At 34.5% G+C, this 25,821-nt stretch overlaps 1 protein-coding gene across 1 annotated transcript; it reads left to right on the top strand.

Annotated features, from left to right (window-relative positions):
* Positions 1-9,216: 9,216 nt before the first annotated feature.
* On the top strand, positions 9,217-25,545 carry LOC149808281 (rho-related GTP-binding protein RhoQ-like). The gene is made up of 3 exons (XM_089975544.1): positions 9,217-9,610; positions 20,858-20,916; positions 24,346-25,545. Exons 1-3 carry the CDS (start codon positions 9,472-9,474, stop codon positions 24,739-24,741), a joined length of 594 nt encoding a protein of 197 aa, XP_089831670.1. The 5' UTR covers positions 9,217-9,471; the 3' UTR covers positions 24,742-25,545.
* Positions 25,546-25,821: the final 276 nt, after the last annotated feature.

A 25,821-nucleotide genomic window follows, 5' to 3' on the forward strand; every position in this document is an offset into this window, starting at 1 on the left:
TAAAAATAATAAAGTCATAGGGCATAGAAGTGGTTGACCTATCTTAGCTAAAGAAATCTAACAAACGATTTGAACGTTCTTTATAAATGTACTCACCTATCTCACCGATGAAAATTAAATCCTGAAAGCCCACAGCAACCAAAGCTGAATGATTTTTAGTAACCTTCTTTACAAGAGGAAATATGCTAGTTTATATTCTTGCACGTCTGATTGTATTAGTGTATTTATTTCTTAAGTGTTGTCTTGAAAAGAAATTAAACTTTTGATATTAAAATAACAAGATGGTAACTTATTATTATTATTATTATTATAATAATAATATATATATATATATATATATATATATATATATATATATATATATATATATATATATATATATATATATATATATATATATATATATATATATATTATTTTTCTTTAATTTAATTGCTCTTGTTTGTTCGTTTATTTTTTTTAAATTTTATTACATACTATTGTAATGTAACACTGTATGCTGGACTTGACCTTTTCCAAAATTGAATTAATTTCTGCTTGTCCTGACTTACTTTTTATATAAAAAAAAATATTTAATTTATGTCAACAACTAATACATAGCTAAATCACTCTCTGTGTGTATGAACTTAATATCAGGATTATTAGGTAAATAAGAAGGAGTAAATATGTTTATTTGGTTCGGGTTTTCGCAATTTCCTAAATGAATTTTACAGGTTATTGCGTTGTAAGTAAACAAAGCTCAAGAGATCATTCTAGAAGGTTATTTTCCATTAGGTAATGTATTTTTTTAGAAAATGCTAATTGTGACCTGAGGTCAAGTAGAGTCTATATAATCTTGTAATTGTTAAGACTTGGTCATTTGTGCTTTAACACATAGCACTTTCAAGTTGTATTATGCTATGATCAATTTGGGCTGAATTACATTTTTCTCAAATTATTTAATTCAAGTGCTTATTTTCTCTGGAAATACAAAAGTGCTCTGATAAAATTCTTGGATAAAACATTCACTGAAATTATACTGAATTCAAACCTGGAATTATATTTCTGTGATTTAACAAAAGATTGTTGAGACATAAGCACTTCAATAACTACCACAGACACGTCATTGACTTCAGTTTTAAGATATTTTTCTGGACTTTTACTGAATTTTATTCAGGACTTTAAATTGATAGGACTTGTGTGTCTGTAATTCTTGGATTATTTTGGGATTTAATTCATACCGTAAGTTGTTTTTCCCTCATATTCATTTTGTATTCTAGGGAAATAAATATATTTGTTAAATTATAGAAAAGGTTGTGGTCTTTCCTTTCACTCTTTTCTGTTACTTATTTTAAGAGCATAGACTCGTAACTATATATATATATATATATATATATATATATATATATATATATATATATATATATATATATATATATATATATATATATATATATATATATCCTTACAAGGAAGAATGTACAACAATGAGTTAAATACCTCAATCAAACACTCCAATACATTGTTGTATAACATACACTCCGACTTTATTACACCTGTACAAGACGTGCCGGTAGTAATTGCAAAGCTCAAGACATGTCTATTGACTGTACAAATAGATTACTTCGTTTGATGAAGTGGTAAAAAAAGATGCTAACAATAATGTAGTGGTTTACAATTTGGGTAGAATGCTTGCCAAAGATGTGTATATATTTTATGGAAGCGATAAGCTTTTCAAGTTGAAACACTACAACATGCTCAGGATAAACCTTTTTGTTCTTAGCTCGTGCATTCCATCTATGTGTGATCTTTATTCTTAGCTCATGCAGTTAGATCTATTTGTGATCATCACGTGTAATTTTAATTACTCTGTTCCGTCAAACATCGATTTGTACTTTCGTTAGTTTCTATTAGCGTGAATTGTTCTGTGCTGAATATTTATGTACAGAGATTGTATCCATATTGAATTAGAAGTTTCAATGGTCTAATCGTTACGTCTAGTTGTACTTTTCGAATCATTATCTTTTCCCAAAAATGTTCAGTGTCAATGTATTTTGTTACTTTATCGCGAGCAATACATTAGCATATAGTAGCATGAATGTGGCATTACACTGCCAAATTTCTCTGCATTGACTTATTTACAGCGAGTAGATCTCAAATATATTATTTATTATAGATCTCACACAAGAGGAAGAACGCCGTTATTATTTCGCGGGCAGAATACAGAAACTATGACTAAGATTCTGGAACCTGAATAAAACAGGAAAGAGTTCATCCGAAAAGCTCACCAATCATTAAAATTATGGAATTTCGCAAAGGCTTTATATGTATTCATTGAGAACACAAGCAAAGTACTTTTTCACTGTACCGGTACGTCGGGAGTTTCCGTCAGCAAGGAATGTACGTAAATTGCCGAGTGAGCTTGTTATGAATTTAATGGTATTTTAAGTACCTTCTCATTTTTCATTATAAAAAAAAATATATTATTCATGTTAATAGTTGCATTCATCACAAATTAATTTCGACTATAGTGCATACATTTATATTTATGGATCTTGAATCACATGTATTGCAACTTTTTCAACCTTTTAAAAAAATTGCATTAAAATGTCACTTTTAAAGTTATTTGTTAGTGTATATTAATGAGTTAAGGAGGCACATTATAACGTAAGACCGAGAATCATCCTTCGATGTTCAGGAGAGAAGCTGTTTAATATCTGACTTTTAGATAACTTCTCTAGTTCACTCAATATTTTCTCGTTTGTTGAATCCGTGTGGTACTCGCCCTCTCTAATAAATGTCGTAACCGGGTGTTGACATCCCACTCAAGTTTCCCTTTCTATTACATTAATACCTAGTAAATTACAGGTTTCATTGTCCATACTTCCTACTAATATCAACGAACTCTCTAATGTCAATATGTTTTAGAGGGTGTCAGCTATAGCGTACACATAATCATCCCACTCTAGTGACATGTTTTAGAAGAAAACGTTTACAGCAAGTAACATACACATGACAAATTCGTCTACTTATAAGGAACTCAGCATTTAATTTTCGGGGACAGGGGCTATTTTCTTTCGAGCTGAGATATTTTGTACTCTTTCATCTCAAAATAATTTGTTTTCTTCAAATAATGTAATGAACATAGCATGATGTTATCTTACTATAAATCAGAGTAAGACATTTTGTCATCTATGTAGCCGGACATTTTTAAAAAGTCACAGGCTCATACCACAGAAAATTAAAGTTTTTTTGTCCCTATTATAATTGCGGTATGCCGTGGTATGTTTCTTGGTATTTTCGGAGTATATTTGTCAACACTGCACAATTTCTGTGTTTAAGAAAATGCAGATTGCATGCCACAAACTTGGCACTGCTGCAAGAACCCATGGAATGCAATACAGCAACGCTTTTTATCCACTTTGTCTGAAAGAAAAATGTCTCGTCTGTATCAAAATAAGAACTATATTTATCCCTGTATAATGTGCACGCATGTACGAACAGTGCTGACCTGCGTTATCCATATCGTCTTTGCGCAGACGGAAGGAAACTGTCACTGCTATTGCGCCATATTGATACAAAAATTCCTGAGACCTCCGCCTATGTAAGTTTTGGTAAAATGCGTTATTAGTTGTTAACGTTAAAAGCCGCCTAGGGCAATTTGTTCACACATGAGACTACAAGGCGATTCCCTCTTTATCTCAAAACGTACACGTTCTGAAATTATTCAAGCCAAAATTGTAACAAGGATATGATTAAACATCATTCTTGAAGCAGACGTCGATGCATGAGCCAAATAAACTGTCAATATTTACGTGGAACATGACGTCATCATCGCAATGATGTATTACGTCACCTCATCTCATCAGCCAATGAAATATTTTTTTTTTAAATTTGAGAAAGCTTTGTTTTGGTGTGTACACAAGAAAAATAAAATCAGTATTTTGTCAGACCCTCGTTTGGTGGAGATCTCAGAGCCACGAGAGAGGGCTGGTTGAATGATATTATAATACAATTCATATGGGTCATGTATCCGCATTTACTCATTTTAAATTAATATAAATTGTTCTTTTCAAATTTAACACTAATTTTCATTAACCAAAGTCTATTCAATCATGTTTATTGAATGCTCTGCACCTTAACTGTCACCAAGAAACTTCCAGACAAAAATTATCTAACGACATGGACTTTTACAATGGTGGCCATATACTAAAATTAAGTCTAAATAAGAGGGCGTTGAGTTGAATCGTCACAATCGAGGTTAGCACGAATTTGTTTATCTATGTACGTAGCTTTCATTGTGACATCACAGTGCGCGACATTCAATCCGTATTGAAACTAGATCACACATTTAGGTTCATTTCGTCCAAAAATGTCTACGTACTTTAACATTGATTTTGCCGTATGCATATGTTGTTGTTGTTGTAGGGTTTAACGCCATTCTTCAGCACAAGATAGGCTATATATGGCGGCCAGTATAAATGGTGGAGGAAGAATCCGGAGGAAAAAAAAAACAGAAAGAACCACCGACCCACGAGAAGCTACTGGCAAGCTTTCTCGCATACCCACATTGGCCGAATCCGAGACTCGAACCCACACAGACACAGGTGAGATGGCTTTAGACCACTCGGCCACTCGGAGTCCCCTCCGTATGCACAAATCAAGGCGTCTAAATAATGAACTTCCAGAGGAATATGGATGTATACGAAATCCAAATAAGTGAATAATTGCCACTTAAAGGTATGTATAATCAAATTCTAAAAAATTACACCCATTATTGAAATAGTCGGTGTTGAACGCCTACATGACCCATGTGACTTGTACTATAGATGATTCATATAAATTTACTTGCCTTGGCTAATCTCATAAAAAGAAGAATATCAACAGATTGCTATACCTTTTTTATTTGTTATTGTTGTTCATTGATTTATTTTAAATTGTTTAACTTTGAAATTAGGGATTTAATATATTTCCTTTTAGATTAATTTTAATGACAACCGATGTTTGCAAAAATGCTGTTAGTTGCTGAGCCTTTCCTAGTCTACTTAAAGCTCTGTGTATAACGTTTGGGTAAACATTATGGCATCACATGCGGAAACGTTTTTGTATGCATCCAATCATAGCAACAGTTACATTTCAACATAACGGAGGTAATGGGTTCTCTCATTTCTCCTGTACACACTGGTGTAGATCCAGATATTGGTACAAATAAATCAGAACACACTTGTGTAGACCGACATTGGTTAAAAAAAATTCAAGCTGTACACTATTTTGCATGAAAACATACCTAGCCTGATTCAGTTCTACCGACGCATTTTGTGATGGCAGATATTCTACGTTATTAGCTTGTGGGAGTAGGCTGTATATATGCAAATACGGTCAGGCCCGGCCCAAGGGCAAGGCGAAAGAGGCAACCGTCTTGTGCCCCGCGCTTACTTGCAATGCAATTTTTTTTCTTGGGGCCCCGCGCTCATCGCTTGGAAAGGATGAATTACAGCAGTTCTCTTTTGTGACGTTTGCTTCATAGGTTGTCCCGGAAACAATTATCTCTTAGCATACCTTCTGCTTATAGCTGCACACATTATATAATGTGGGATATACATGTTCTCGCCATCACATGTATGTAGCATCTTCGCTAGCCAAATTTCCGATATGATAATCATATCCACACATTGGCGTATGGAGTAGTTATTTATGTTTTCGGTCTGTGGATTTCATTGGACGCGATCCAATCAAACTTAAGTTGTTCAGATTTGAACATTGTTCCTATATGATCGAGATAAAGGGAGCACACAACTTGAAAGGACTGATAAAGAATCAATTTTCCAGTGCCGGTCCGTGTTTGCACAAATACTTTTCACTAAAATACACCTGTAATGGTTTCCCTCTAGCACATAGTCATACTTTCGTTGTTAAACTTATAAAGTATCCCTTTTAGGTCGATTGCCTCCACCATTTTCGGCCGATGTACAATGCACCACTTGACTGGTTAGTTGTCATTACATATTAAGAGAGACAACTCATGAAATCCAATAGATGTCGCTAGGACAAAGCACCAATATATCTGTTCTATCCGCCAAGGTGTAAATAGGGTTATCACATCTGAACCTTGGCTAGCGAAGATGAGATATGTAGTTGTATGTCCATATCTTAAATAATACGGGATATAAATGTTCCTTAGAGGTCAAATATGTAGTTTTCTGTGTAAATTTATTTTGAACCTTTAATACATTAGGCCTTATAACCACTGCTTGTACTGTATGTCTCAAGCAAACTAAATGAAACAACCTGTTTGCCGTGGGATACATTTTGTAGTGATGTTCCAAATGACAAGGTTTTAGACTTTTTATGAGAGCTCAATTTATGCCGAAACATTTTGACCATAAGTCAAAGTGTTTACCCTGTTTTGCTTTTGTATTTGTTGTGCATGCCTCTTGGAGAGCTTTTGTAACATGTTTACCTTAAACAATGTATTTACGTTTGGTCCGAGGGTTTGCATTTCTAAATACCTGGCATGTATAGTCAGCATTGTGCTGATATGCCCCTTCACGAATATATAAATACATATACAGCATCCATCTATGTCTTTCTTGGAAAGAAAGAAAAAAAATCTTAAATGATAACCATTGTTGGGTAGAATTAAGTTAACATTTTCGATAATCCTTTTTAACAAACGTTAACATTACGTTTAAGTGCACGCAGACCTTCCGCTTTCTAATCTTATGTATACTTACTCACAGGTATCTCTGTCATAGAAAAGATGGAATTTTGAAGAAGCTGGTGAAAACTATTAAGCTTTATTTTCGATGATTTTACATAAGTATTACAGGGGTGGAACTGACCTTCATACCAAACAAAAATAATTTTATTTCTAAACTTTGAACTTCCAAGCAACAAGAATATATTGTGAAGAAAATCTAACGCTTAATGTTTCTGACCCAAAAACAACCTTATAAAAAATCAACCTTATAAAAATTGGCCTTATAAAAAAAACTTTTAAAAGAAAACTTATAAAGATCAACCTTATAAAAAACAACCTTATAAACAAACCTTATTAAAAAAAAAACTTATAAAAAAGACCTTATATAAAAACAACCTTATAAAAAATAAAAGTTGGAAAATGGAACAATTTCATCATCAAGATTCGACTTCATCCAATTGTAACAGGATAGACCTGAATACGGTGATTCTTTCACGCTCTAAACATACCTCTCATTCAATTACTTTATCCAAACATTCACAAGTAGGGACAAAAATGATTCATATATTCAAATGTATGATGGTAAGATTCATATAATCTCAAGTAATGAAAGCAAGATTCAAATAATCTCATGTAATGAAAGTGAGATTCAAATAATCTCATGGAATGTAAATAAGATTCAAATAATCTCATGTAATGTCAAGTAATGAAAGCAAGATTCAAATAATCTCATGTAATGAAAGTGAGATTCGAATAATCTCATGGAATGAAAATAAGGTTCAAATAATCTTATGGAATAAAAAAAAGGATTCAAATAATCTCTAGGAATGAAAAAAGATTCAAATAATCTCATGTAATCAAAATAACTCACATTGTACTCAATTGAAACAATAATCAATTGAAACAAACATATGACTCGGTCATTTGTACAGCCGTATGATTCATAAATATTTGTAAAATCTTGCAAATGTGTCCACTGACAAACCACACAGTTCTCCCGAATTCTTGGGTTGGCCCACACTTGTATCGGCCGCACACACCCCTTCATGGATCCACCATGCGCACAAGTTTACAAATTAGCGGTTTCGTCTTTGTATGACCTTGATGGTTACATCATTTTCCATATCCATATAGACACACAGACGGCCAGACATACAGCCTAATATACCCGCACACACACATATGTACAGAGAGCACACAGTTCTCCTGAACTGTGTTGGCCCACTCTTGTATTGACCACACCCACCCTTCATTTGATCTACCATACGCACAGACATACGTATAGACATCCGTACAGACAGCTGCAATAAAACCAACTGGTCATAATAAGATGTAGGGAATTAAAATATATAGATACATACTACTAAATTAAACCCATAATAGCAAATTGTAGTTCAAACGTTCACAACGTTTCAAATCCGCGTAGTATTAAAGGCATCATTTCACGATGCGACATTAAAAACTGAATATGATTCACATATCAAATAAAATACAAATGTAACACTCGATTTTTGTTCGTACTTTTATTTACTTTTTTTATATCTTTCAAAGATTTATAAAACGTTTACCTTTATATTGTCATCTTGCGGCCCATAGTTCTACATTTTTGGAAGGCTTTATTTTACTAAAGTGTTTCCAGTTTTTACATTTATATACATATATGCATACATACATACATACATACATACATACATACATACATACATACATACATGTATGTGTGTACGTATGTATGCGTTACGAACATTTATTTCTTTTTTTTTTAAGTGTACTCGATTTAATATGAAAACTGATCTAACGCAAAGAAATTTATTTTCGAGCAAAAAGAGAACCAGAGAAATGGGATGTATTTTTTAAACATGAATCAGACAAAAATATAACATGTTCAAAATCTACATAATAAAAAAGAAACGGTTCTGTTTAAATATAGGAATTTTCTGAAGTAGAATATTGGTAGCATCTGGTCATGGGGGAGTTGTCACGTTGTGTTATTACTATAACTATGGTAGTCTCTTTGGCCATGAGGGAGTGACCGGTTACTTCTATGACTAAACGCAATAGTATCTACAAATCGAGAAAAAAGTGACACACCTAGGGCAAAATTACAGTACCTTTGATTGATCTTGCTGTTTCATACCAAAACTCTGTTGTCATGTGTATTATATATGAAATCCAATCGTTCCTATCACCTTTTACACTTTAGATTAATTTTACATCATCTCTCTCTCTCTCTCTCTCTCTCTCTCTCTCTCCACCAGAGAGAGCTGTTTCATTAAACATAAGTATGACTTATACATGATGACAGTAAGATATTAGTTTCAGAAGAAAACATTACTTTTTACTATCCGTTATTAACTGCCTATTTGGGTTTGATATGGTTGCTCTCAGCAAATGCGTTGTTCGTGTCTCTGTTACACGAGGCCCATCTGTTACTAGGGTAAATACATTTTTGTCCCTACCTGTATTTTCACAGCTTTTGTGTACTGGTGATAGTCAAGGGGACTGTCGATACGTGTTGCAATTAATAGCAGTATTGCACGCGCTGTTGATACTCTAAATATGGAATACACCTTAAACATGCGAGATTGAAATCTGGTGGGGGAGTTGCCGAACATGTCACGTGATAGTGACAATGACATCATTCCTGGCTTGGTTGATAAGTTCGGAGCACAAAGTTACGCCAGCGATATCGATATTTTAGTGAATTATCAGATAGTTCCCCATTGATCAGAAGACAGTTTACAACGACATGCTCAACTGTATGTGTAGGATCAAGTTGTAAGAGATGAGACATGGTTGTTTTGCGATCGAACTTTATAAAATGTGTGGTGATCGGGGATGAGAATGTTGGAAAAACCAGCCTCCTGATGAGCTACGCCACCGACCAATTCCCCACACAGCACGTTCCCTCGGTTTTCGACAACTATGCGGGTGAGTAAAATAATGTTATCTACGCTCTTTTCTTACTTTATTTTCTTTCTTTTCTCTTTCCAACTTTTGATCATCATCATCATCATCATCATCATCATCATCATCATCATCATTAATATTATTATTATTGTTATTATTATTATTATTATTATTATTATTATTATTATTATTATTATTATTATTATTATTGCTATTATTACATAGATTAAAATTCTTGCTGTTTGTGGTAGCTACTGTTATTCAGGTATTACATTGTAGGACACTGCTGCTGTTGTTGTTTTTCTTTTTTTTTTTGGCTGTTGTTGCTGCTCCTTCTGGCATTGGGTGTGATAATGTTTTTAGTTTCACATAAGTTATATTTATTGATACATGTACTGTAAACATTTTTTTCTGCAACCTTAATATCGACAAAGTCTATAACGTGCAATGCATGTTGTATTTTAACAAAAGGAGCGATTAGAACTGGATCGGTGTCAGCTGTTGTTATACAAGATTTCACGTACACGGTTTCTGGACAAGGATACTACTGTATATAGCATTAAAACATTCCAGTAACTCTTAAACAAGCATGCAGTTTACTACATCTATGAAAACGCTGGTTTTCTTCCTTTGTAGGATATCGAATATGTTAATAGTCACTAGTGTCATTAAATGTAACGTTGGGGGGGGGTACGTGTATGTTTGTGGGGAGGTAGTGTCACATTTTATAAAGAAAACGTTTTCTGTCTCATCATAGACACTTTACTGGTAAGTCGGTATCGGTTATAAAAAGTTGCATTCTGTCACCGTATTTTTTTTTAACTCGCTGTAGTAAAATTCATAATTACCCCAGTTCGATAGTTTCAACACTGTACCCACTGTACAGCCACCGTAAATTGGTTTAGAATGATTCTGTATTTGTTTCAAATGCTAACGAAAAACCACATCAACATCTGTCAATGGTCTTATAACGAATGAAACACCCTTTGGTATCAAGGAAATTTCTTTGTCAGTAGGACACATTTAAAACAGTTGTTCTTTTCCCAAATTTCTTAGTCTGTTTCTTGAATATAGATCTGTTTATTAGTATATAGAAATCGTTCTCGAAACCGATAGTCCTTTTTATTTCAAACAATCAGTATATTTTTTATTTCTTTTAGTCCTAACTCTACAGAGACAATTAACTTCCTGTAGTGTATAACATACTTTCGTTGTTTTTTTTATAAGGTACACAATAGTTTATGTATTGTAGGTTTTTTCGTTATTTATGTTCAGTAGTCATATGTGTTTGGTAAAATCACCCATACTTGATACAAGTGTTTCCTGTACTTGTTGGTAAGCACTGATACAGTCGTCTAAGCTAGTACTTTTACCTTTCTAAAAATATAACTATTATCTTGTTCCTCTATTTCAAATAATTTTAATAACCATCCGATTTATTAAATAACTGCCCGTCGGTATATGTTGACCTTTGACCCATTTGTTTAAATTGTCACATTATATATGAATAAATGTTCACCGTATGTACTCACTTATAAGTGTAGCCAAACTGCAAGAAATAAAGATCATGCTTTGCTGTAGCATAATGCGCATGCAGGTCAGGGTCAGCGTAGTTTGTTTTACTGCTTGCTCCTAACAAACTGCACAGATCCACATCTTCTAGCGCTTAATCAGCCGGCAGATCTGGGTCTTTGAGTTTGCAGTTTGACCCGTCTTATAAAGGAGTACGTACGGTATTTTTTCATCCGCATTTACACTGAGCAATTGTTTCTCCTTTTAGCATTCAATTTTTTTTTCTATTCCATTTAGCCGTTTACTTACTCGCACATGTCTTACATTTGCTCATCCATCATGCCTTTTCTCAAATTCATGGCATCATAGTACTTTCAACAATTTAATGCTATGTTTTCGTATAATGGTTTTTGTATGATTGATATTGCTGTCTGCTGCGAATGCTATTTATCTACAGAGAGCTTCACTAATAGTTACTAAATTAGGACCAATCATTCGGACAAAAAGTTAATTTTTAGCGGCAATTTGTGACTTCTATAGTTAGTGACTTTAAGTCCATATTAGCGACTTCAGTTACTCGTTTTCAGTAATTCTGAGTCCCTATTAGCGACTTTCAGTTATATACTTTTTTCTCTTCCTGAATAAGTAACTTGCATAACCAGTTCCCTTATGTTGCCATTATTCAACAAGGATACATGGAATCTAGAGCAGTACGTTGGAAACACAGAGCCTAACGAGATGGATAAATTCAACGCACTCAAAGCAGGACATTTCCTTTACAAGCAGTAAATAAATTTCTAGCTTTACAATCAGGAAAGTGAAAAGACTCGATAAAGGATAACAGCTGGAACTGAAAAAAATTGTCGAAGAAAGCCTTGATAAAAAAGCAGACAGCAAAATAATAAAAGGAAGCCTGCAGCTTCTCGCAAACGATAGGAAGATTCAGAGAGAAAAACTAAGCATTTTTAGCAAGCTCGACAAAACAGCAAAAATTTTGAACAAATTAATTCAGTTACATGAAATTGGGGATAAGGACATTGAAGAAATAGATCAAGATCTGGAACAAATGGAGGATGACATGGAACAAATAAAAGGCATTGAAATTGTATTATTTGAATCACTATTTCAAACTTCTGTTGATTGCTATTATCGACTATATCATTTAAAAACTAAAACATGGACAGAACAAGGATAGTGACAAATACAAAATTTCTGAGACTGCACAAAACCTGTAGAACCTGCGGCATGCGAACAAACTACATCATGCCATCAACTATTACATGACTGCAATGTAGTAATTACATAGACTTCCATACTCTTGAATTTTGTCCACAATGAGTACGGCATTTATTGTCTTGAAGAACATTTGCAGTGTATTGCAATTGTGTTGAATTCTACTGCATATGAAATTTTGTTCTGTAACGGCTTTGTATATGATAGTACAATAATATCAACAGTGACAAGTGTTGTTGTTGTCTTGAAGAACATTTGCAGTGTATTGCAATTGTGTTGAATTCTACTGCATTTGAAATTTTGTTCTGTAACGGCTTGGTATATGATAGTACAATAATATCAACAGTGACAAGTGTTGTTGTTGTGATGGTGGTGGTAGGGTTTAACGCCATTTTTCAGCACAAGATAGGCTATACATGGCGGCCAGTATTAATGGTGGAGGAAGAACCCGGAAAAAACCGGAAAGAACCACTGACCCACGAGAAGCTACTGGCAAGCTTTCTCACATAACCACATTAGCCGAATCCGCAGTGACAAGTGAAATTTTGACCAAATATATGAAAAAAAAAGAACAAAAGCTTTTCCTGTTAAGGACATCAATTATATTTAATTAGGCATAAATGTACGTGTATTTTATATCCTTTTAAAAATCTTTCTAATAGTTAATCGTACATGTATTTATATATTTTAAAAAAATTCAGATCGTGTAATAAATGTATATGTCGATCATTTATTTCAGTACCAAGGATTCTAAGCTTATTTACTACACTCTAAAGAGTATTACAGAGTAAAAGAATTCCTGGAGCGCTTTACATATATATTCGTTATGGTGTCCAAAAGGTAGGACAGAATATTGGAGTTCATGGCGCGCTTTATAAAACTAGTCATTACAGTTTGCTAAAATGGTGAAAGGCGGGCAGTCGCGTAGCTTCGTAGCCCCCAAACAGTATGATATTTGCTATTTTAAAATTTGAAATGGAAGTAACTAGTTCTATCAAGTGTGACAGAACGGTCTGACTTATTTTCTATTACCCGACACTAAAATCGTTTCATACTTTAGAAATCAAACAATGAATTCAACACTTGAGGCGCATTAAATCTTTTGTTTGAATAGTTAATACTTGTTTAACTCGTTTCTCGAAGATGGAGGTGTAGAATAAATGAAATAAAGTTCATTTGTATTTCACCTAACTATGTTTTCTGTATCCATTTTAACATATTTCAGCAGATCTTTGTTTGAATATTCACGTACTTTTTTTCTCTTTTAAGACTTCTGTTACCGCCATTTTGGTTCGACACTATTGGACTATGATAGCATGAAAATGCACTATCGCTGTAGAAATTTTATATTTGTACATTCTTAGCGATGCAGTGACAAACGTTTTGATCAGTCTGAAACGATAGTAATATTTGCTATGCTCATTGTTTTTGCATTATATAATCAGTTGTAATCATCCAATCAAAAGCTGCAACAAGTATCTGCATTGCGTCTTTCGTCACACTAAACGGTATGTTAAAAGTAAGTTGGAATTTAAATGAAAGCACGTGGACATCTACAATTGTACGAATCTTATCGTACAGGTAAAGATAATTATAATGTGTTCCCTACTGAGAATCAACCCCATATCAACCATCTTATCGTACAGGTAAAGATAATTATAATGTATTCCCTACTGAGAATCAACCCCATATCAACCAATTGCAGCACACAGAGCCTTGTCTGCTGGCACGAAACCCCATACGCTCTCGACTAAGCGTACATTCCCCATCCACCCCCGAAGAAATGTAACTTTATCGTGTTTATAAAATACACTTCCTTCGCGAGCACAATTCATTATAGATGGGTGGGGGATGGGACTCTTATTGTGAAGAAATAGCTTCAAATGTTGGTAATAGTGGTGACCCGTGTCCTTCAATAAAGTATCCCGTAACCCTTAGCAATGAGTCTGTGAAAGGATAACCTACAATTTAAAAACTTCCATACCTTTTTGTTTAGAGACTTTTTAGAGCAGTGTATATCAGTATGGAGTTTGTATGCAAGGAAACAAAAATGTCAGTGACGCTTATCAACAATGCACTTAGTGGCAAGAAAAGTGTATTTCGTTGAAAAGTTTGAGAAATTGAACATATGCTTTTTTTTGGCAAATAACGTTTGCAAATAAAATCCATTTTCATCAGACGCGGAAATCGGGAATGTAGAGCCTAGTAAAAGGTATGGTAGCTTGTGCTGACCATTAGCAGAATTTTATGAGAAATAGTTGCAATATATGTTAAATTTGTCGGTTACGAGGCATACGTACTGTAGCGTATTTAATGCTTTGTTGTTGTTGTTGTTTCTTAAAACTATTGTAATGCTCTAAAAATCGATTATTAATTATTAAATATAAAAATGTCCAAATGGTCGCTCTCGGCCCCCCCCCCCCCCCGCCCCCGTGCATTATCGTAGCTAGATACGGGAGAAAATCAATGAAAATAAGAGTGTTGGGGATTTTCGCTGGTGTCATACGTCGATGTTTCTGGACCTATGAATGAAGGTAAAGTTTAGTCAAACCGTCCAAATGGGAAAGAGAGAGAGAGAGAGAGAGAGAGAGAGAGAGAGAGAGAGAGAGGGAGGCAGGAAGAGAGAATTTTGTAGTCTTTAGAAATTTTAATGAAAGCTGAATAATGACTTAGAGGAACTGTCAATATATTAAAATATTTTAATTACCTCTTGCTGGTTCGTCATTTCGCTTAGTTTCTATTCCACGCTAATTTCCATACACCAGCACGTGAATGCCTGACAGTTCAGGTTCAGTGTACAAGAAGCTAACCGTGTTTGTAGTGCACTACTTTCTTCATAAAAACCATATTTCATGTTTAAATCAAGCGTGTATCTTATATTAATTTAATAAATGTGAATAAAAATAGAAACTCAAAATGAAAACAATCAAATTATCAATTTGTATATGTGATTGTGAACAACAAGAATAATTGTAGAACTACATTTTGTAGCGGACACACTCGCAGGGATGCGAGGAGTTCACTCACTTGGTCAATACACGGTTGCCCAGACCATATCGCAACTCCACTCAAAGTGCAAATATATGTATTTGTATGTGATATAAATAAAATATATGTATAGTATGTACGCTGTATCAATGATATACCACTCGTATAAATTTTTCATTATAAAGAAACTCGGCAAACCTCGTTTACTTTTAATGAAAAATCTGTACATCTCGTGGTATATCATTGATACAGTGAATATATATATATATATATATATATATATATATATATATATATATATATATATATATATATATATATATATATATATATATATATATATATATATATATGCATGTGTTTTCTTTGAGACTTTGTATCGCAACCATGGCAAATACATCATCAAATGCTTGCTAGTCCCGATTATTGACTATTTTATGCAAGGTCACAGGACTGTGACCACTCTCATTTTTATTATGGACAAAGTGACTAAATGTCAATGATAATCTTTCAGACTATCAAGGTTTGCAGTTCTGTAACTATTCAGAACATATAATTCTTACTGTCCTGATGAAATACGTGCAGTTTGCTTCCTATTAGGCCAAATCCGAATCCCACGTTCAACAATGTTGGCAATTTCTCTTCATCGATTTCCCGTCATCAACTGATATGGTGGACACCTAACATTAGCGCCACTTTACTGTTTGACCTCTCATCTCTTGATAAACAAACTTGCCTATATTTGCGATTATGTCGGCCACCAGTGACATCAAATTGCCTTCCTAAATTCTTCGTTCTACGATACCCCATGTCTTTGCAAATGGCTTGACTGTAGCACGATACAAACTGGCTGGCATAAAATCTTCAGCTGTTAATAAAACACTTCAATTTGTATGCAGTACAAGTGCATCGAAAAATAAGTTTAAATGCTTCCCTACATATGGCCTTATTGATACACCGTAGATTCCATTATAGAAAAACTCGAGGCCGTTTACGTGAATGCATTTGAAAAGTCACCTTCTCTGATCATGTTGTGCTACACTCCGTTAAGAATTCAGTGTTAGTGACAATCGTATCACCCAAACGATCTGACGGAACAACTTTATTATAACGTATGGAATTTCTCAATAAATTCTTAACTTTCATATAATTAACAGTTTTCCTCTGTTGAACATGTTTTGCCATGCGGGAAATGCCTACATTAACGGAAACACGTCCGACAAGTACAATAGTTCTCATAGTTGCCACTAAAATCAATATATGTATCGTTTATGAAGAAGTGTAATGCATATTTACGATATATCACGTAGTCGGTACACTTTACATATAGTTTGTGCAGTTTAATATTTTTGATATGACAACATATTAATGTCTATCGGACTTATACAAATACATATTAGATGTGTTTGGTGATTCGCCGGATCTGATTAAAATCAGATATCCACTGTCCGACGTGAAGATCTGCAGGCAGCGTTGGCTTAGGTGTCAAGTTCTGGTCACCCCGGTCGGTGTCAGAGCTTCACTTAGGACGGTGGAGATCTAATTTTAATCCGACTGGTGATTCACTCCTGGCGGAGTGCATCACATATGTTACGACGGGGGCCCCGACTGGCCGAGTGGTCTAAAGCGCTTATCGTTATGGCTCACTGCCATCTCACTTTTGTCTCCGTGGGTTCGAGTCTCGGCTCGTCCAATGTGGGTACGTGAGAAAGCTTGCAAGTAGCTTCTCGTCGATTTGGTAGTTATTTTCTGGGTTTTTTGGGGGGTTCTTCCTCCACCATTTATACTGGCCGCCATATATAGCCTATCTTGTGCTGAAAAATGGCGTTAAATCCTACAACAACAACAACATCTGTTACGACAAACTAATTGACATCACATGCTATTTCCATTGGACATTCTATGTTGACAAATTATTTTGTCTGCGTCAAATGTTCTGTTTATTCGGAAAGACAATTACTCTTTGATTTACAATTTGTAAACAAAACATTTACTTTGAAATGTTAATAGTTACAAAACTGCGTCTGGGGCTATTTTTTATGCGCAACAAATAAAAGGTGCATCATCTGAGTCAGATCGAACGAAATTATTTATTCTTTTTATTCTCGAAAATATTTAAATTAAATTAAAAACTATGTAATAAACAGTTTTACGTAACTTTCTTAATGATTAAACGGGTATTAATTAAGAACTATTGATAATACTGGAAAATATCCATTTCGGCGGATTAATATTTTCAGAATTATTTGTGGTGAATTTACAGTGGACGAGTAAGTGGAATGTAAGCAGCACAGTAACTAAGTTCATATTGCAATTCATACATGCTTCGGAATTTTCTTACCTGTTAACAGTACCGACCACAATAGCTTTACTTTCTATACGGAAGCTTGATTGTCACTGAAATACTGATACGGCACATTTTGTCCATATAGTGACTGAAATATATCGTACAGAGAGGACGATAACATTACTAAGTGAAAGTCTAATTGGAACGATGTTTCGATACTACAGTTTTTGGACTGTAATTAGACTACAGCATGGATAAATGCAGGCTGATCAATAACATTAAGTAAACACATATGTAATGTGCGTGGACTTTAATCATAATATAGACATTTTTAAACGTATCGTTTTTTTTTCTTTTTCGATGTTTTATGTATGAGAGAAAAGAGGCTGGGGGAAGGGTAGTCACTAATGTTTCGTTGTTTTTGTATTTGTGTGTTTGTCAGAGAGACAGTATTATAAAGAAGCGTTAAAAGGATTTTTAGTATTTTAGTGAATTTTGATATGGAATTTTCAGCAAACAACACGTTATTCTTACATAGGAACGATAAAATTATGAAATATGTTAATAATTACAAAATTATGAAACACACTAAAAGCAGATTGTTAATTACCCAAGATTTTCATAAAGTGTTGACAACACAGCAATTGAAGAATTGTTAATTTTTTATTTTTTATTTATTTCATTTTGGGAGTTGGTCTTGTTTCATACCCATTTGACTTTTGAAGTGCTCTCCATATCTTTTTGAGAAACACAAATACTTTTGCTTTTTTGAGAGACCTTGGGGTAAAGTTAAAGAAACAGTTATACGTTTTAACTCCTCCAGCCACCACACCCACCAACTCTATCTCATTAGTATTTTCCATATGAATATGGTTTGGAGAGCTGTACTACTTTAGAAACATTATTTCATTTCATTTCGAAAGTACAACAAAAAAATAATATTTTGTTTGCAAATATCGTGCTACTCAAAGTAAATGCAAGAAGTTATATTTTTTATACTTTCATTTGTAATGTCTTACATATTGGATATAGATGTCTTCATGCCAACTGCAAATGAAATTCTGTTTAATAATTTAATGTATTATTATACGCTCATTTTTTTCTCCGTTAACTTTACATTGTCAGAATCTTGCAATATTACCCGATACTGAACTCGCGTGCAAATACACATGTTGCATTCACGTGCATAAAGGAACTACTTTCTATTGTAAACAAACAATAGACGCAGACGCCAGTGCTTTGATTTGTAAACAAATCATGTACACTCGCGTAGTAGGCGCTTTACGTTGTGGTTGTTTAAATTTGTTTCTGAATGAACTAAAACAGGTGTTTCGTGGACTGTAACATACCCATTCCGCGTTAACTTTGTTGATGCAATGTTTCGGATTTAGGCTAGCTATACAACAGACGCAAGAAAGGATCTTTACAGATAATATACAAGTGACAAGTCATATACTGTCTTCTTTAGCTGGTGATAAGAATGGCAAAAAATATACTTACAGTTTTACATCCTGAATTTCCTCAAAATGTACTTTCTTACTTCCGCAAAACCGAATTACATGAGCCATGTCATCGGTTCTAAATCTTGGTGACACATTTCGAAATTGTACTGTAATTTGGAATATAATTGCAATTACAACCTCCTTACTGCACTCAAAATGAAATAGGAATTAAATTCCATAGCGTTTTTTTTATATTTTTATAATTGCAATTGAAAGACTTCATATTTTTCCCCACATTGTAATTTCAAACATTCAATGACAGAAACAGAAACACATTTGACAGCTAGGCTCGGTCAGGGACATTACGTTGCTTGTCATATTTCACTAAAGCTAACATATTGTAATAAATTTGGAGGATGCACATTTGGTTATAGCGCCCCATTTTAAAGGATTCTTAGATTTTTGCGATTACTTGTCTGATTATTGGAATTCAGTGCAATAGAAATATTATTTTGCCCGAAATCATTTGCCAATTACTAGGAGCAAACGTCACGGAAAAATGTGTTACTGAGTTTCCATGATGCCATGGTTCACTTGTAGTGAGTTCAGGTCCAAACCGAATGAGTGTCCCTTGAATAACAAGGTCCCTATTAAAATCTAGTGGTGTACATTGGTGGTATGACTGCAGTGGCAGTATTTACGGTAGGAAACCGGTAAATTACACAATGGAATCAATACGAAGGGACTCGGCAGATACGGTTTATGTCGCCATAGTGGCAAAGGCGATGATGCAAAGATGATGCAGTTAAGCTGGCGAAACGTGCCTGGAAACCACAGTTTGACTGGCCTAAGGTGACATAGTTAAAATAGTTCCTTGTGTTACGGGTTAGTTGTATAGTGTCTACGGCGTGAACTGCTGGCGGTACGGAAACCTAACAAAGAGAAACCATATATTTGGCAGGATGTGACATATGTGGTCTTGCAATGATTAGAGTAAAAAAAATTGTATACAATGGACACGTCGGGCTTTCTAATTTACAACTGAAATTGTATGGAAGTCTTTGGAAATTTGGGGTAAACTTATTACTTCTAGCGGGAATCACGCCAGGGTTTGACACCGCTCGGTCAAGTAAATACCACTGGCTTGTAACAATATATATTACATTTTATGATACATTTTGCTACAAAACAGCGCCTTGATGAAAGAGGGATATTTAAGAGGAGGCTGTGCTCCGAAATCTTAAATAAATGAGCATTTGCTCAGTTACAAAACACTCGAAATCATGTAACCGTTTGAAACCTGTATTTAAAAAAGCTGTAAGAAGAATTGCCCTTTACATACTAGGTACTTTAAAACAAAAACATTCTGTGATTTTAATAAAGATACACAATGCGTCAGCAGCACCGCTAAACGTGTACTACAATTATTCTCTATTCTCTATTAAGAAATATATGAATGGGTACAAATTAGTATACAGAAAAAAAGAAGAAAAATCCAAGTTGATATACATCAGAAAATGCAGGTTTGACACGCGTGGTGGGGGTGAGGTGTAAATTTAAATGGGGTGGGAATAGAAGTTTAAAAAATTATAATCATTAATAATGGCAACTGATTGAAACGATACTCGTTAAGTCTGAAACGGAATATAGACAAACATAACAGAGATGCATGGAAGCTAAATAGCGCATACAAGGTATGATACAAAAATGATGAAAATGTGCAGATTAGGCAAGCACATCAGATATGATTTCATTCAATTTATGTATTTATCTGTTTAAAACAAATTATATAGTATTTCATTTCAGGATGTATTTGTCTCTCAGGTAAACAATACAGCTTGCAGTTGATTGATACCCTAGACGAGGTAATTTAATCTCTCTCTCTCTCTCTCTCTCTCTCTCTCTGAAATGAGATCTTCACGAATGCAGTTGTTTAATTATTCAACGGTTCAATTTTCAATTAAACATGTTGCAATAACATTCAAGACGAACTCTGTCCAGATCAACAAAAAAACCAATTGAGTCTACCTATTTTTATGAACGACCACTTATTTTTGCACACATCGGAATCTGGGATCTAACTAGAGGTCACAGACATGCAAAGCAAATTGTATTCTAGGCACATGTTGTTAAAGATACTCCATGCAGAGGCGTACGTTTGTGCTAAAAGTAAGACCACCCGAGACTCACCCTATCACGAAGAGGGGTCAAATTCTCATTGGTAGTAAACTGTATGAAGAAATTCAAAAATATACCAGGTGTTTTATACCAACTGCCCACTTAATCAGCGATGTTTAAAGCTCAGTCTCGAAATCCCGACATCGATAAGCGTGTAATATTCTCAATTACCTTTTCAATTCGACATGCGTGTAATAATCTAAATATCCTCGTCAATTCGACATGCGTTTAAGAATCTAAATTACCTTGCCAATTCGACACGACCTGTATGTATCTCACCTTTTTAGTACGGTTCAATGGGTACGACCGTATTTATAACAAACGATATTCTGCCATTACGGTACTGATATCTCCCAGTGTTCGATCTTATATAAACTATAGCCATATTCATTCACCGTAAATACAAGGTATTCTAACAAGCCTTTACATATATAGTGTAGCGCTTAAAACAATATTTTGTGAATTGATTTCCCTAAAGTTTCTCTGTTCTTTTAAGAAAAGGAAACAAATAATCAAGATACACGTAAGTATGTATAGTTTTTGACACATGGGTAATTTTTCATTTACTTGGACATTTAGGTCTAATTTTCGGTTATAGATAATTTGTCAGATTTTAGAATACCTCATTCCCTCCGTGAGTCAATATTTGATAATGTCCCAAACTGAAATTTCTTGCTTACATAAATTATATATATATATATATATATATATATATATATATATATATATATATATATATATATATATATATATATATATATATATATATTATAATGTAACTGTTTTAACCTGGTGTATGCGCGTTCATGTTCAAAGAGTTATGAGGAAATACAATTGATTTAAAACAAAATAGGGATATGTGTGTGTGTGTGTGTGTGTGATTTGGATTTTTAACGTAGCTTTAACAATTTTTCAGTCATATCGCTACGATGTCTGTAGTGTGACAGTTTATAGTGATGTCTAGCACTGGGGTATCATGCTGCAGACATGTAGCATGATGTCCCACCCAGTCACATTATCTTGACAACAGGCCGACCAGTCCTAACACTAACCTCTTGATGCTGAGCGCCAAGCGAGGCATCTGTTAGTACCATTTTGGTACGTCTTTGGTATGACTCGGCCGGGAATCGAACCCACGACCACCCGCATCCGAGGCGGACGTTCTAACCACTAAGCCACCGGAGCGGGCGGTAGGATATGGCAGAATTTGTGACGTATCATGTTGTATTCAGGCTTTCTGGTGGTGCTGGTATATATATATATATATATATATATATATATATATATATATATATATATATATATATATATATATATATATATATATATATATATAATCTGTACGCGAATTGCGATCACGGACAGGGGAAGGCGAATGTGGAAGAAGCATCCACTGTTCCACCATCCTAAGCGTAAAGGATATGTGAGGCAACTGTTATCGTGTTATTTTCAGACTTCTTATATTTCTGTCAGTTCTCAAATTTAAAGAGTTTCAACACACCATAGTAGAGGAATCACATTAGCCAGTTTCAGGACGCGCTACGGTACATATCTGCGACATTCAGCGCAACAAATTTGGTCCATTTAATAAAAGCAATTTAAACTAGGGTTCTCTAAAAACAATAATAACAACACACCGCGTGATTGCGAGTAAATGTTTTCGCTCCAGAATGTCTGGAAAAAGTGTAACCATTAATAAATAGGCAACTACTTTACACACACACACACACTCACACACACACACACACACACACACACACACACACACACACACACACACGCGCGAAACTTGTATAAATGTTGCATGTGTACTGTCGTGTTACTGGTTTTAGACCGCTCCGGTGGCCTAGTGGTTAGGGCGTCCGCCTCGGATGTGGGAAGTCGCGGGTTCGAACCCGGGCCGAGTCATACCAAAGACTTATAAAAATGGTACCAGCAGCTGCCTCGCTAGGCGCTCAGCATTAAGAGGTTAGTATTAGGCCTGGTGTCAGGATAATGTGAATGGGTGGGACATCATGCTGCATGTCTGCGACATGATGCCCCAAAGCTAGAAATCAATCTAAACTGCCACACTGCAGACATGGTAGCGATATGACCTACGTTTTTTTTTTATAAAGCTACTTTAAAATCCAAATCACACACACACACACACACACACACTGACTTTAAATGGCAACGTGGCTGTAACCGTGCATTTGTATACATCATAAATGCAGTACTTTACTTTTGGTATCTTTATCGATACCTACAGATGCAGATTTGCCTACCTAGATTGAATATATTCTCAAAATTTTCAACAATTTCATTCCGTAACCAAGAAATACGTAATTGCACGATCAATTTCACAATCGATAATTTAATTCAGGCAGCTTGTGCTGTCGCTCGGGCCTAAAAGAGTATCGTTTTCTACATTATTTCATCTGTTACTGTTTTCGATTTTGTAAATCACAGAAAATGAATTGCTTCCTCCTATACAGTTCTCTCAACTTGCAATGTTTCTAATGCATAAATGCACAAATTACTACTGTTCTGTTTAACATCAAGTTTAGTAAACCATTAAAACTAAGCTATGTTGACAGTTATAAACATTAGCTATTGTTTTTGTTAGAGCAGTCAAAATACTCCAGTCTGAAAACCACTTAAGTTGTATTCGAACAGATGCGTACAAGGAAATGGGAATTTCTGGAAAGCGAGAACCATTTAACCTCTGAGTTTATTTTGTAATCCGTGAAACCGTTTATAATTAATAATTTGGACTGCTCATAAAATCTTGTTTTTACTTTTCTTCAAGGGAACTCTCATAAACTCTTATTCTGACTTTTTGGGCTGGAAACTGGCCCCGTGTGGAGAGTTCCCTAACACGAGCACGCGTCTGCTTGCAAAAATTATGGTATTTGTATAAAATGTGTCATCGTGTCAATGGAAAATGGGGCATTGATTAGCTTGTTTTATCGGTGTATACATTTGATCCCATGACTCTCAAAGTAAATTACCCGATTGGATTTATTTACTTTGTGACTGATTAAGTCAAATGTATACATAGAAAAATTATCACTTAACATTTGATTCTATGCTATATACGTTTTAAATTAGTTATACGAATTCAATCATTTCAGAGGAGGAGTGCCGAAAATAACAGATGCATTTACCCAGGAACGGATGTGTTTGTCGTCTGCTTTTCTGTAGTTAACCCCGAGTCTTTCACAAATGTGGAACGGAAGTGGGTACCGGAAATACGTCGTTATATGGGAGACGTTCCTTTTATTGTAGTTGGGACAAAGGCTGACTTAAGACAAGATGACAAAGTGAACAGACAACTACAAACCAAGTGTCAATATCCAGTTTCTTATTCGGATGCAACGAAATCGTCAAAGCAACTTGGTGCTTCGTGTTACATAGAGTGCTCACCGTGCATGCCCAAACGCATGCGCAAAGTTATCAATGACGCTTTACTATCTGTGTTCCAGCCAAGCTGGGAAAGCCCTACTACTCCGTCTTGCTCTATTCTGTAAATCCAAAGCTATTGTGAACTCTTATTCGCATCAAAACAAGTGGGTGTTTATTTTTAACATAGTGGGTATTTATTAAATGAAACACATACATGTATGGTAGAAATCCTCATGTTGTGAAGACGCATGTATTAGAAGGTTTTCCTTGATAATTGATAAATACAAGTTTTGGTTATTCTATTCATGCTTGAAAAGAAAAATGTTTAAAAATATTTATGTGATATATTGGGTGTTAATCAATGTCAACTTTTGTCATTTATTTGTTGCTGTTTTTTTTTGTTTTTTTTTGGGGGGGGGGGGTATTTTCGTGTACTCATCTTGTCACCAGAATATCTGTGTTGGATATTTTTAAAGATTAATCAGAAACCATGAAACCATTACGAGTTCTGTATTATTTAAGTATTGTCAGTTCTTTTACAACTTTTCTCCAATTGCATGTACATTTGTAAAATTCAATCACTGAAGAAACATTAACCTGCCAGTGGAACAGTCTCTTTGCACACATACAATGGATTAGATTCATTTAATGAGTTTATGTTTTTGGTTATATATATATATATATATATATATATATATATATATATATATATATATATATATATATATATCCTCTGGTTTATTTACTTTCATTGAGATCCAACATGACCCGATACGAAACAAAAACCTCAAAACCTGCAAAAGGAAGTTATTAGTGCTTGTTAAATCGTATCTCGTGGTGCATTGCCATGCGCATGCCCATATTATGGATAGAATAACTAATACATAGGCAAGCGCTGATCAAGAAATAATAAAAAAGTACAAGTCTTTTGCAAGAGTGTGGATAGCTTCAAAACTGCATTCATTTTATATATCGAAAATAATAATAATAATAATAATAATAATACTTATTATTATTATTATTATTACAATAACTTGCAAACGTGCATGCCATGAGTATGTGTCCCTCCAATCAAAATATTTGCAAAAATGAACACCAGAGTAAAAGAAAAAGACTATCAAGTGACGTCACCGTATTCGTCTAGCAGACGAGTTGACATGGGGATTTGCAGAATGTTTGGCACACACGTGTAAATAAACAGACGA

Source organism: Sinohyriopsis cumingii, chromosome 1, assembly GCF_028554795.1.
Source record: "Sinohyriopsis cumingii isolate HCF-2022 chromosome 1, ASM2855479v2, whole genome shotgun sequence".
Classification (NCBI taxonomy): Eukaryota; Metazoa; Mollusca; class Bivalvia; order Unionida; family Unionidae; genus Sinohyriopsis; species Sinohyriopsis cumingii.

What these genes read in the sequence shown, in the direction of transcription:
- LOC149808281 (XM_089975544.1), top strand. Translation starts at nt 9,472, where the DNA reads ATGGTTGTTTTGCGATCGAACTTTATAAAATGTGTGGTGATCGGGGAT. An exon ending in GGTTTTCGACAACTATGCGG is followed by an intron (nt 9,611 to 20,857) that starts GTGAGTAAAATA and finishes ATTTCATTTCAG; the next exon opens with GATGTATTTGTCTCTCAGGT. An exon ending in TGATTGATACCCTAGACGAG is followed by an intron (nt 20,917 to 24,345) that starts GTAATTTAATCT and finishes CAATCATTTCAG; the next exon opens with AGGAGGAGTGCCGAAAATAA.